The 13806-nt window shown below is 62.0% G+C and overlaps 2 protein-coding genes across 4 annotated transcripts in view; one reads left to right on the forward strand and one right to left on the reverse strand.

Annotated features, from left to right (window-relative positions):
* The window catches only part of LOC125449707 (lysM and putative peptidoglycan-binding domain-containing protein 1-like), a 33620-nt gene extending 31164 nt beyond the window's left edge, over positions 1-2456 (forward strand). For both annotated transcript variants that reach the window (XM_059643011.1, XM_059643012.1), the window contains exon 2: positions 1625-2456. In XM_059643011.1, the coding sequence (XP_059498994.1) occupies positions 1625-1805 (181 nt within the window). In that variant the 3' untranslated portion in view covers positions 1806-2456. The remainder of the gene's footprint in view (positions 1-1624) is intronic.
* A 5830-nt stretch (positions 2457-8286) lies between these two features.
* Positions 8287-11038, reverse strand: LOC132207445 (tumor necrosis factor, alpha-induced protein 8-like protein 2 B). Of its 2 annotated transcripts, none has more exons than XM_059642958.1 (2): positions 10852-11038; positions 8287-9001 (listed from the first exon to the last, which is right to left on the reverse strand). In XM_059642958.1, exon 2 carries the CDS (start codon positions 8997-8999, stop codon positions 8439-8441), a length of 561 nt encoding a protein of 186 aa, XP_059498941.1. In that variant the 5' UTR covers positions 9000-9001; positions 10852-11038; the 3' UTR covers positions 8287-8438. The 2 variants fall into 2 exon arrangements, with proteins under 2 accessions (XP_059498941.1, XP_059498940.1); XM_059642957.1 differs by having other exon boundaries at positions 8287-9004.
* Positions 11039-13806: the final 2768 nt, after the last annotated feature.

Raw genomic sequence — 13806 nt, forward strand, 5'->3', positions numbered from 1 at the left:
CAATTTAGCACGGCCAACCCACCCTAACCCGCACATCGCTGGGCACTACGGGACAATTTAGCACGGCCAGTCCAACCTAACCCACAGATCCCTGGGCACTACGGGACAATTTAGCACGGCCAGTCCAACCTAACCCGCACATCCCTAGGCATCACGGTACAATTTAGCACTGCCAACCCACCCTAACTCGCACATCCCTGGGCACTACGAGACAATTTAGCACGGCCAATCCACCCTAACCCGCACATCCCTGGGCACTACGGGGCAATTTAGCACGGCCAATCCATCCTAACCCGCACATCCCTGGGCACTACGGGGCAATTTAGCACGGCCAACCCACCCTAACCCGCACATCCCTGGGCACTACAAGGCAATTTAGCACGGCCAAACCACCCTAACCTGCACATCACTGGGCACTACAGGACAATTTAGCACGGCCAATCCACCCTAACCCGCACATCCCTGGGCACTGCAGGACAATTTAGCAGGGCCAATCCACCCTAACCCACACGTCCCTGGGCACTACGGGACAATTTAGCACGGCCAATCCACCCTTACCCGCACATCCCTGGGCACTACGGGACAATTTAGCACGGCCAACCCACCCTGACCCGCACATCCCTGGGCACTACGGGACAATTTAGCACGGCCGATCCACCCTAAGCTGCGCGCCTTTGGATTTTTGGGGGATACTGGAGCACCTGGAGGAAGCCCATGCCGACACGGGGAGAATGTGCACAGACAGTGTTGCCCCGAGGCTGGAATCACACCCGGATCCCTGGTGCCTCATAGCCACTGTTGGAGATGACACGGTGACAGGGTCATTGCTTCAGAAACCCGAGCACCCCCATTGTCCGAGAGCAATCACGAGCCCCGTCGCCCCGGAGAAAGGTGGTGGTCGCGCAGTGTTTGAATAGGTTTGAAGGCAGATTAGATTGATTCTGAGGGAGAAAAGGCTGTTGAGGGTCGGTGAGAATGTGGAGTGATTGGGTCAGCCATGAGCTTATTGAGTGCAGGCGCTGGCACAGACGGCAGGTTCAGAGGGAGCAGTAACCCCGTGCTGTCCCTGTCCCTGGGAGTGTTTGATGGGGGAGAACAGTGTAGAGGGAGCTTTACTATCTAACCCCATGCTGTCCCTGTCCCTGGGAGTGTTTGATGTGGGGATGGGACAGTGTAGAGGGAGCTTTACTCTGTATCTAACACCATGCTGTCCCTCCCTGGGAGTGTTTGATGTGGGGGGACAGTGTAGAGGGAGCTTCACTCTGTATCTAACCCTGTGCTGTCCCTGTCTCTGGGAGTGTTTGATAGGGTGGACTGGTGGGGGTTGGGGCACAGTGTAGAGGAAGTTTACTCTCAGCTCAGCACGGTAGGGGGAGATTTCTTCCTGGCTTCAAAAGGGTGTCTGAAGGTTTGCTCTCAGTTTGTAGGGTAGAGGGTGCTTTACACTCAGCTTTAGACTAGAGGATGCCTTGCCCCTGAGGGTGGGAGCGGGTCCTCTGGCCCAGTTCCCAGGGCAAGGGTTGGGAGGTGGGTGTGACTCCTCCGGCCCCGGTTCCCGGAGCGGAGGGAGCCTCCCTCCCGATGTGGGTAGAGGGAGCTCTAATTGCTGTGCTTTGTCCGGCAGGCTGGACGGGGCAGTGGGCGGCTGCGGCGGTTCCCCTGTGGCCCGCGGCTGTCCCTCGGAGCGGCCCCCGGCGTCACGCCTCGCCTCGGCGCAGAGGGCACGCCTGGGTCCCATGTGCCTGACCAAAAGTACCCGGGTCAGCACCTTACGGGAGACCGAGGACCAGATCTTTGACCTTTGACAGGCAGCTCGGGCCGCGGGTGTGAGCCTGTGGGGACCTTCGGCAGAGCCAGGCCACGGCTTGGGTTCGAGCTGCACTGGACACGAAGCTGCGAGACTGCAAGCCCACTCTCTGTCCCAGAACTCATGACTCTCTTTAACGCCAGAAACATGCGGAATCCGGCAGCTTTTTCACAGACGCTCCTGTCTGCAGCCGACAGCGACGGCCCGGAGAGATTCGACAACTTGGGAGCAGCAGGACAACTCTTCCAGGCGGCAGGGTCAGGAATTCCGAGTGCCCGCTGATCGCCACCCTGTCACGGGCCAGGCCGCACTGCCTCGGCCTCGGTAATCTGATCATCGCGGGAGCGGACTTTCGGAGCACGGTTACAAATTGGTCGCGATGCTCTGTCACAGCCTCGGAGGGAGCTGAGCCCTTCGCAGTCTCTCACACCCGCTCCATCACTGCCACCTGCTGCCATGTTCGCAGTCTCCCCCACCGCGCTCTCGCTCTCTTTTTCCCCCGCTCTCTCCTGCACTTCCCTCCTTCTCCCCTCACTGTCTCTCACCCCGCGCGCACGGCCGCCTGCCCGCCCTCCCCGCGCGCCCTCTCGCCCCCCCTCTCACCCCGCGCGTGCGCCCGCCCTCTCTGCCCGCGCGCGCCCGCCCTCTCTGCCCACGCGCGCGCCCGCATGCCCGCCCTCTCCCCCTTGTCCACCAGCACCCCCCCCCCCCCCCCCACCGTCGCTGTCTCCCACACTCTCTCTGGTCCTCGTCTGCTCTTTGACAGTCACCATCTTGTGCATTCACTTCCACCCATTGCTATCTCACGTGCCCTCTGTCCCTGTCTCTCTCTCTTTGTCTGTCTGCCTCGTTCTTGCGTTCCCTCCTGCCCCACCCCGCCTCGCGGGTACCTGCTCCCAGCTGTCGCTGCCCATAGCGCTCTCCTCGGAATCCCTTTGGGCATTGTGCAATGACTGTGCCATTCTGCTGTGGTGGGTTCTGGGGTTGGGGGCAAACGGAGTGGGGGCAGCGGGGAGGGTGGCGATCTCCATCGCTGTGTTTGCTGAGCGCCAACTGGTTTCACAGTGCCCCTCGCCCCCACCCCTCCCCCATGCTCAAAATATCCTCGGGTGGACCCTCTGGGGCGGGTTCATCGGAGGTGATGGGGGAGGAGGGACAGATATCGAAGGGTATCCCCCTTTGGGATTGTTCCACTGTTCTCTCTCTACATGGGGTTTGTGCACAGCCCTGGCTGCAGTGTCCTGCCTACCCCAGTTGAGCAGCCCACTTCCTTGGTTTACCCCTGAGTGACATGAATGTGGAGGGCGCGGGTGCGCCCCCCACCTGTCTGTGCAGGTGTGTGTGGTGCGCATGTGCCCCCCGCCTGTCTGCGCGTGTGTGTGTGGGCGCACGTGTGCCCCCCGCCTGTCTGCGCATTTGTGTGTGTGGGCGCGCGTGTGCCCCCCGCCTGATTGCGCGCGTGTGTGTGTGTGTGTGTGTGTGTGTGTGTGTGTGCGCGCGTGCCCCCTGCCTGTCTGCGCGCGTGTGTGTGTGTGTGTGTGGGCGCGTGTGTCTGTGTGGGCGAGCATGTGCCCCCCGCCTGCCCGCGCGTGTGTGTGTATGGGTGCGTGTGCCCCCCCGCCTGCCCGTGGGCCTCTGTGTGGGCACGTGTGTGTGCCCCCCACCTGCCTGCGCGTGTCTGGGCACGCGTGTCCCCGCTGCCTGTCGGTGTGTGTGGGCGCGCGTGTGCCTCCCGCCTATCTGCGCGCGCGTGTGTGTGTGTGGGCGCGCGTGTACCCCCCGCCTGTCTGTGTGTGTGTGGGCGCGCGTGTGCCCCCCCGCCTGTCTGCGCGCGTGTGTGTGTGTGGGCGCGCGTGTGACCCCCTGCCTGTCTGCGCGTGTGTGTGTGTGTGTGTGTGTGTGGGCGCGCGTGTGCCCCCCCCGCCTGTCTGCGCGCGTGTGTGTGTGGGCGCGCGTGTGCTCCCCACCTGTCTGCGCATGTGTGTATGGGTGCGTGTGCCCCCCCCGCCTGTCTGCGCGTGTGTGTGTGTGTGTGGGCACGCATGTGCCCTCCCGCCTGCCCGCACGTGTGTGTATGGGTGCGTGTGCCCCCCCGCCTGTCTGCGCGTGTGCCCCCCCACCTGCCCATGAGCCTCTGTGTGGGCACGTGCGTGTGCCCCCCGCCTGCCTGCGCGTGTGTGGGCACGCGTGTCCCCGCTGCCTGTCGGTGTGTGTGGGCGCGCGTGTGCCCCCCGCCTATCTGCGCGCGCGTGTGTGTGTGTGTGTGTGTGTGGGCGCGTGTGTGTCCCCCGCCTGTCTGCGCGTGTGTGTGTGGGCGTGCATGTGCCCGCCGCCTGTCGGTGTGTGTGGGCACGCGTGTGCCCCCGTGAGCAGATCTCGAGTGGCTAAGCGACGCAGATAAGCGCGCTGCTCCACACGCAGTCCGTATGTACTGCCAATGGAACGTACTGTAATGAATAAAAAGACAGCTTCCTGCAGCTCCTCTGTGTCTGTCTGTCCCCCACAACCTGTCCTTCCATCAGCAACCTCCCAGGGACAGCACGGGGTTAGATACAGGGTAAAGCTTCCCCCTATGCTGTCTCTTCCCCCCCCCACCCCGCCCCCCGAGTCAAACACTCCCAGGGACAGGGATAAGTGTGAGGACATTCATTTTGGTAGGAATAACAGCAAAATGGACTGTTTTAAATGCTAAAATATTGCAGCGCACTGCAGCTCCGAGGGGTGAGATACAGAGTAAAGCTCCCTCTACACCCTTTTCCTGGTCTACAGGAAGCTGCTGGCTCCGTGAGATTGCAGCTGTTCTCTGCAAACGGCAGTGAGATGCTGGGTGAGGAATGCTGACTAATTCAGGGGACAGGAACGGTGCGTGGGTAACATCACATTATCTGCCGTCTCGCTAAACCACGGCTCTTCCTACTGCATTACTGCAGTCACGTGCGAGCTGCCATATTCTGCAGCTCTCTGTGGGAGCTCGCTGTGTCTGTTTCGTGTATCGAGCCAGGAGTGTCCTTGTCTCTGGGCTAGGAAGCTCCAGGGGCTCACGAGCTGTTGAAACAGACCCTTCGGCCCAACTCATCTGTGCTGACCAGTCTCAATAGGCTTGGGGCTGTTTTCCCCAGAGTGTCGGAGGCTGAGGGGGGGACCTTTTATAGAGGTTTATAAACCCATGAGGGGCATGGGTAGGGGGGATAGACAAGGTTTTTTCCCCCAGGGGTAGGGGGAGCCCAAAACTAGAGGGGCATAGGTTTAAGGTGAGAGGGGAAAGGGACCTGAGGGGTAACTTTTTCACACAGAGGGTGGTGCGTGTATGGAAGGAGGAAGGGGGTGGGGTCTGGTACAGTTACAGCATTTAAAAGGCATCGGGATGGAGACATGGATAGGAAGGGGTTAGAGGGAGAGGGGCCGCGTGCTGGCAAATGGGACTGGATTAATTTAGGATACCTGGGTCAGCATGGAAGGGTTGGGCCGAAGGGCCTGTTTCCGCACTTTGTAACTCCATCAAAAGATAGATTTTTAGTGAGTAAGAGGTTCGAGGGTAACAGGGAGAAGGCAGGACATTACAACTGGGAATGGGAGTAGGCCATCCGGCCCCTCGAGCCTGTCCCGCCATTTAATAAGATCGTGGCTGATCTTTTTGAGACTCAGCTCCACTTACCCGCCCACACACCATAACCCCGAATTCCTTTACTGTTCAAAAATTTATCTAGCCTTGCCTTAAAAACATTCAGTGAGCTAGCTTCAACCGCTTCACGGGGCAGGGAATTTCACAGATTCACAACCCTTTGGGTGAAGAAGCTCCTCCTGACCTCAGTCCTATATCTGCTTCCCTTTATTTCGAGGCAAACACCTCTAGTCCTAGTTTAACCTGCTCCCTGCCTCCACCTTATCTATTCCCTTCATAATCCTATATGTTTCTATAAGATCTCCCCTCATTCTCCTGAATTCCAATGAGTATAATCCCAGCCAACTCAGTCTCTCCTCATAACCCAACCTTCTCAGCTCTGGAATCAACCGAGTGAGTCTCCTCTGCACCCCCTCCAGTGCCAGTATATCTCGTGTACTCGCCAGGACCCTATACAGCTGCAGCACAGCCTCCCTGTTTTTAAACTCCATCCCTCTAGCAATGGCAGACAAAACTGCATTTGCCTTTTTAATTACCTGCTGTGCCTGCAATCCTGCCTTCAGCGATTCCTGCACAAGGACACCCACGTCCCTCTGCACAGCAGCGCGCTGCAGTTTTTTACCATTTAAAACATAGTCCATTTTGCTGTTATTCCTACCGAAATGGATGGCCTCGCACTTATCAACACTGTACTCCATCTGCCAGACCTTTGCCCACTCACTGAGACTATCCATATCCCTCTGCAGACTCTGTGTCTTCTTGAGATTGGCATTGAGAAATAGACCAGTTGCTGTTGAGTAATGGAGCAGACCCGATGGGCCAAATAGCCTGCCCCTGCCCCTTTCCTCGCAAGACCCTCCCTACCTTTTATACTCCGCGCTCTCTCAAATACAGGCCAGCCTTACCTTCTGAACTTGAGGGCGACGTTGACAGGGGAGAAGCGCGAAGAGGCTGTTTCTTCTCCCACCGCCCTTGTGCAGGAGGGTCTCGGAGCAGAGTAGGGGTCTGCCCCACCTCCTGCAACCCCATTGAAGGCCCGAAACTGGGAGAGATTCCTTCTCCCTCCGAGGGGAGCAAATCTGAAATATCAAGGGCCACCACCTCCTTCCCCTTGACCGACCTCCCTCCCCCCGGCAACTCTCGACCTTAAATATACGCGAGGTCTCTGCACGCTACCACCTCCCCCCCCCCCCCCCCCCCCCCCCCCACCAACCACCGCCCGCCAACAACAGCTCCAAAGGCTGCCAACCCATTGAGAGAAGAACAAAAACAGAAGTTGCTGGAAAAGCTCAGCGGGTCCTGGCAGCATCTGTGAAGAGCAGTAAAGCGATCAGAGTTAACATTTCCGGTCCATGACCCCTTCCTTGGAACTCGGAGAGAAGATGTTTGTCCATCTTTTCAATTCCAAATTGGTGCATTGTTATTTTGAGACTGGTCCTAGACACTCCCATGAGGGGTTGCGGGGGGAGGGGGGAATGGCCTCTCGCCCTGTCAGGCCCATTACAAATCCTCAAAGGGATCGCCTCTCATTCTGCTCGCCTCCAGCGAGTCCCAACCTGTACCGTCTGCTCATAAAACAACCCGTCCCAGACCAGGGATCGTCCCAGCGAACCACCTCTGTAACGTCCTCCATAAAACAACCCGTCCCAGACCAGGGATCGTCCCAGCGAACCACCTCTGTAACGTCCTCCATAAAACAACCCGTCCCAGACCAGGGATCGTCCCAGCGAACCACCTCTGTAACGTCCTCCATAAAACAACCCGTCCCAGACCAGGGATCGTCCCAGCGAACCACCTCTGTAACGTCCTCCATAAAACAACCCGTCCCAGACCAGGGATCGTCCCAGCGAACCACCTCTGTAACGTCCTCCATAAAACAACCCGTCCCAGACCAGGGATCGTCCCAGCGAACCACCTCTGTAACGTCCTCCATAAAACAACCCGTCCCAGACCAGGGATCGTCCCAGCGAACCACCTCTGTAACGTCCTCCATAAAACAACCCGTCCCAGACCAGGGATCGTCCCAGCGAACCACCTCTGTAACGTCCTCCATAAAACAACCCGTCCCAGACCAGGGATCGTCCCAGCGAACCACCTCTGTAACGTCCTCCATAAAACAACCCGTCCCAGACCAGAGATCGTCCCAGCGAACCACCTCTGTAACGTCCTCCATAAAACAACCCGTCCCAGACCAGGGATCGTCCCAGCGAACCACCTCTGTAACGTCCTCCATAAAACAACCCGTCCCAGACCAGGGATCGTCCCAGCGAACCACCTCTGTAACGTCCTCCATAAAACAACCCGTCCCAGACCAGGGATCGTCCCAGCGAACCACCTCTGTAATGGCCTCCATAAAACAACCCGTCCCAGACCAGGGATCATCCCAGCGAACCACCTCTGTGACGGCCTCCATAAGACAACCCGTCCCAGACCAGGGATCGTCCCAGCGAACCACCTCTGTAACGTCCTCCATAAAACAACCCGTCCCAGACCAGGGATCGTCCCAGCGAACCACCTCTGTAACGTCCTCCATAAAACAACCCGTCCCAGACCAGGGATCGTCCCAGCGAACCATCTCTGTAACGGCCTCCAGTGAGATGCTGCCCCTGCTTTACTGTTAGCCTTCTTCCATGCTCCCCTCTACGTTCCCCTCTAGTTCCCCTAACTCAATGTAATCTTCTGCCTCTCTTCTCCCCCCCCCCCCCCCCCACCCCACGTCTCCCCTCCCTGAAGTAAGGGGGACCAAAACGGTTTGCAGTCCTCCTGACGTAGTCCCACCAGTGCCCTGCCTGGCCCCCGTGACACGTTCGAGCGGGTTACGGTGTACGGTACAGACAGCGGTGGCTAAAACCATGCCTGAGTGTGCAGTGCATTTATTCCGGTGATTCGAATCTGTTGACGCGTCTTCGGAGAGGCTAACAGAATATGTTGGCACCCGGGCCGCCAACCCTTGCCCGATGGTGGCTGGGTATTGTCCCTGTGTCCTCGTTAAATGCCCCCTCCCTCCGTCTATAGGGTGCCATCCTCCAGCAGCTTTCCCAAACCGTCGCAGATCTTCTGCAGGTGGGCGCGGTAGGGGTCCTGGTCGCTGTAGAGCTTGACGAGGAGCTCGTCGTTGCCGAAGTGGTCAAAGACGTGCCGGATGCGGCCGTGGGACTTGGGGGTGAGGTGGCCCTCGACCAGCCGCAGGAGCAAGTCGCGGCAGTCTCCCAGCAGCTGGGCCATCACCTGGGCCTCGAAGGTGAAAGCCACTTCGTGGAAGCTGATGGCGGTCATGGCTCCCTGGCGCAGCTTGTGGCGGAAGTCGCCGGCCAGGCCCAGCTCGTGCTCACTGAACTGCTGGTGCCGATACAGCACGGCGATCTTCACGGCCACCTTCACCAGGTCCTTCAGCACCTTCTGCGACTTGGCGCGGTTGCTGGTGAATTCCTTGGAGACACGGTAGAGCTCGTCCAGGATCTCGGCGCTGGTGTCGTCAATCAGGAACTGGGCCAGCGACTTGTTGGCGATCCGGCTCAGGATCTTCTTCTGGGCTTTCATCGCCAGATCCTTGGAACTGAAGGACTCCATTCCTGCTGAGGTAAGAGAGAGGGCGAGTAAAGATGGCTGCCGCTCGGTTGCCAGGGTCCATCTCCACAGCTTTCCCTCGGGTGCCCTCCCTCACTCTCTCTGGACCCCTCCTGTCCTGACGGGACACCCTCGGGGTTGGCGTGGCGCGGGTATGGAATCCAGTGAGCCCCTCAAATTGGGAGAACGGGTCCCAAAATCCAACGGGTGTCAACAGAGCTTGGCCTAATCTAGGCCAACCAAAGGTCTGCCTACCCACCCCAGCCTATCCACCGACAGCGCCCGCTCCGTCAGCCCTGACCCCCCGACAGCGCCCGCTCCCTCGGCGCTGACCCCCCGACAGCGCCCGCTCCCTCGGGGCTGACCCTCTGACAGTGCCCCGCTCCCTCGGGGCTGACCCTCTGACAGTGCCCCGCTCCCTCGGGGCTGACCCTCCGACAGCGCCCGCTCCCTCAGCACTGACACTCCGACAGCGCACACTCCGTCAGCCCTGACCCTCCATCAGTACCCGCTCCCTCGGCGCTGACCCCCCGACAGCGCCCGCTCCCTCGGGGCTGACCCTCTGACAGTGCCCCGCTCCCTCGGGGCTGACCCTCTGACAGTGCCCCGCTCCCTCGGGGCTGACCCTCCGACAGCGCCCGCTCCCTCAGCACTGACACTCCGACAGCGCACACGCCGTCAGCCCTGACCCTCCATCAGTACCCGCTCCCTCGGCGCTGACCGTCGGACAGCGCCCGCTCCCCCGGCGCTGACCGTCGGACAGCGCCCGCTCCCCCGGCGCTGACCGTCGGACAGCGCCCGCTCCCCCGGCGCTGACCGTCGGACAGCGCCCGCTCCCCCGGCGCTGACCGTCGGACAGCGCCCGCTCCCCCGGCGCTGACCGTCGGACAGCGCCCGCTCCCCCGGCGCTGACCGTCGGACAGCGCCCGCTCCCCCGGCGCTGACCGTCGGACAGCGCCCGCTCCCCCGGCGCTGACCGTCGGACAGCGCCCGCTCCCCCGGCGCTGACCGTCGGACAGCGCCCGCTCCCCCGGCGCTGACCGTCGGACAGCGCCCGCTCCCCCGGCGCTGACCGTCGGACAGCGCCCGCTCCCCCGGCGCTGACCGTCGGACAGCGCCCGCTCCCCCGGCGCTGACCGTCGGACAGCGCCCGCTCCCCCGGCGCTGACCGTCGGACAGCGCCCGCTCCCCCAGTATTAACCTCTCTGAAGGTGGGTAGTACGATGTGGGATGTTGCAGAGTGTGCTTCACATTGTGCCTGACCACGTGCTCGGGGTTTAGTGCCAAATTTAACCGTAATCGCTTGCCCCTCGGTATTGAGCAGGGCCAGGGGTTCGCCGTGAGTGAGTATTTGAAAAAGCTGTGCCCCCACAGCTCGCTGGCAGAGACCAGGCCCAGGATGTGGTTTGAGGTGTAATGAAAACCGCATCGATCTCACTGCTTCCCCGAAAGAGGGGGCCTGCTTCCACATTCTCAGCAAATAAGTAACGGTTTTCCGACGCGGTAAACGGTCCGGTGCAGCACCCTGAGAGGAAGCGGCCTCGGTAAAGCGGTGCCCCAGATTTAGGCCTGTTCGGCGTCCGCAGGCCCGAGGGCTAACCGGGACGGCCCTGGGCCGAATCTTCCGGGGAGCGGGAGGCCCGAGGGTTTATTTTCTCTGCGTCGCCAGATTCCAAACCGCGTCGACTCCAAGAAAGGTGAGGTTCGCGGGAGATCGCCGTGCGTGTGTGTTGGCCAGGGAGCAGTTGTTCAGGAAGTGGGCGGAAAAGATGGCCGCCCCGTTTCGGGAGCCGTCGGCATTTCTATCGCGCGGGGAGGGGGAGGGGGGTTGGCGGGGGGAGGGTTGTGTCCTTACCTCAGTTGTGTCGTGGGGTTTGTTGCGGGGGGAGGTGGGGAGGCGTCAGGGGCTCGTCTGGTGCCTCTCTCGTTCCCGGGTTTGGGGCATGGACGGGTGGAGGGTGGCAGGGGGTAGGCAGCGGACTGCTTCACGGGAGCTCTGCCGTCTCCGTCGGCGCGGCTCTGGGGAGTGGCCCGTCAGTGCCAGCCCTCGTCTCCCTCCGGCTCCACCTCCTCCCCCCCCCCGGCCCCGCCACCACCCTCCCCTTCCGAAACAATCTGCTTGGCCGGTGCTCGTGGGATCGGACTGTGCGCCGCTCCCCGTTCCTCCCCCTCCTCTCCCCGTGCCCCCACAGCTCCCCGTCCCCCTCGACACCCGTTACCCTACAGCTCCCCTCCCCTACTCCGTTCTCACCTTGGGGTAGCCGATGGGCGTTAGGCAAATGCAGCCAGCACCCGGGAGGGGGAGGCCTCCCTGCGGGGCACAAGAGGAGGCCGTTCGGCCCACAGTGCCTGACCTGGCCCCTGACGCATTCAGATTGTTTTCCAAATGTGCTTCGTGCTCAAACTGGCGCAGTGGGTGACAGTCATGCCCACACTGCCCCTGCATACTGGGCAATGAAGCTCCTCCTGGTGCCCTCCCTGAACATGTGGCCCCCAGCGCCCCACGGGGCACTGTACCCTCCATGTTAATCCCCCCCACAACATCATCACAGACAGCTCTGATCCCCCACTGTAGCCCTTCAAACCACACGACTCGCACTCTCCCGCTCTCTCTCGCACACAGCACCCGTGCACGCACATGCACAGTCCTCTCTCGTTCACGCGCGCTCGCTCTCTCTCTCGTTCGCTCGCTCTCTCTCTCGTTCGCTCGCTCTCTCTCTCGTTCGCGCGCGCTCGCTCTCCTCTCTCGTTCGCTCGCTCTCTCTCTCTCGTTCGCGCGCGCTCGCTCTCTCTCTCTCGTTCGCGCGCGCTCGCTCTCTCTCTCGTTCGCGCGCGCTCGCTCTCTCTCTCGTTCGCGCGCGCTTCAGCTCTCTCCTCGTCGCGCGCGCTCGCTCTCTCTCTCGTTCGCGCGCTGCTCGCTCTCTCTCTCGTTCGCGCGCGCTCGCTCTCTCTCTCGTTCGCCCGCTCGCGCGCTCTCTCGTTCGCCCGCTCGCTCTCTCTCTCGTTCGCCGACGCGCTCGCTCTCTCTCTCGTTCGCGCGCGCTCGCTCTCTCTCTCGTTCGCGCGCGCTCGCTCTCTCTCGTTCGCGCGCGCTCGCTCTCTCTCTCGTTCGCCCGCTCGCGCGCCTCTCTCGTTCGCCCCGCTCGCGCGCTCTCTCGTTCGCGCGCTCAGCTCTCTCTCTCGTTCGCCCGCGCTCGCTCTCTCTCTCGTTCGCCCGCGCTCGCTCTCTCTCTCGTTCGCCCAGCGCTCGCTCTCTCTCTCGTTCGCCCGCGCTCGCTCTCTCTCTCGTTCGCCCGCGCTCGCGCTCTCTCTCGTTCGCCCGCGCCCGCGCTCTCTCTCGTTCGCCCGCGCCCGCGCTCTCTCTCGTTCGCCCGCGCCCGCGCTCTCTCTCGTTCCGCGCCCGCGCCCGCGCTCTCTCTCGTTCGCCCGCGCCCCGCGCTCTCTCTCGTTCGCCCGCCCGCGCTCTCTCTCGTTCGCCCGCCGCCCGCGCTCTCTCTCGTTCGCCCGCGCCCGCGCTCTCTCGTCGCCCCCCGCGCTCTCTCTCGTCGCCCGCCGCGGCTCTCTCTCGTTCGCCCGCCCGCGCTCTCTCATCGTTCGCCCCGCCCCGCGCTCTCTCTCGTTCGCCCGCCCGCGCTCTCTCTCGTTCCGCCCCGCCCGCGCTCTCTCTCGTTCGCCCGCCCGCGCTCTCTCTCGTTCGCCCGCCCGCGCTCTCTCTCGTTCGCCCGCCCGCGCTCTCTCTCGTTCGCCCGCCCGCTCTCTCTCTCGTTCGCCCGCCCGCTCTCTCTCTCGTTCGCCCGCCCGCTTCTCTCTCGTTCGCCCGCCCGCTCTCTCTCTCGTTCGCGCGCTCCCCTTCTCTCTCTCTCTCGTTCGCGCGCTCCCTTCTCTCTCTCTCTCGTTTGCGTGCGCTCTCTCTCTCTCGCGCTCTCTTCTCTCTCTCTCATGCTCTCTCTCTCATTCGCTCGCGCATGCACGCACATGCACAAACTCTCGTTCGCGCGCTCCCTTCTCTCTCCCGTTCGCGCGCTCGCTCTCCGCTCTCTCCCTCTCTCGTTCGCTCGCTCCCTCTCCCTCTCTCGTTCGCTCGCTCCCTCTCTCTCTCTCGTTCGCTCGCTCGCCGCTCTCTCTCTCTCATTCGCGCGCTCCCCTTCTCTCTCCCGTTCGCGCGCTCGCTCTCGCTCTCTCCCACTCTCGTTCGCTCGCTCCCTCTCCCTCTCTCGTTCGCTCGCTCCCTCTCCTCTCTCTCGTTCGCTCGCTCCCTCTCCCTCTCTCTCGTTCGCTCGCTCCTCTCTCTCTCTCTCGTTCGCTCGCTCGCCTCGCTCTCTCTCTCTCCATTCGCCGCGCTCCCTTCTCTCTCCCGTTCGCGCGCTCGCTCTCGCTCTCTCCCTCTCTCGTTCGCTCGCTCCCTCTCCCTCTCTCGTTCGCTCGCTCCCTCTCCCTCTCTCTCGTTCGCTCGCTCCCTCTCCCTCTCTCTCGTTCGCTCGCTCCCTCTCTCTCTCTCTCTCGTTCGCTCGCTCGCTCGCTCTCTCTCTCTCGTTCGCGTGCTCCCTTCTCTCTCTCTCATTTACGTGCGCTCTCTCTCTCTCGTTCGCTGCGCGTTCCCTTCTCTCCATCTCTCTCATCCATCGCGCGCTCTCTCTCTCTCTCTCTCCATCTCTCTCTCGTTGGCGCGTGCGCACTCCCCCTCTCTCTTGTTTACGCGCGCCTTCACTCTCTCTCTCGTTCCTGCGGCGCGCGCGCTCTCTCTCTCTCTCTCTCTCGTTCCTGCGCGCGCCCTCCACCTCTCTCTCTCTCTCTCTCTCGTTCCTGCGCG

The sequence above is a fragment of the Stegostoma tigrinum genome, chromosome 47 (genome assembly GCF_030684315.1).
Source record: "Stegostoma tigrinum isolate sSteTig4 chromosome 47, sSteTig4.hap1, whole genome shotgun sequence".
Lineage (NCBI taxonomy): Eukaryota > Metazoa > Chordata > Chondrichthyes > Orectolobiformes > Stegostomatidae > Stegostoma > Stegostoma tigrinum.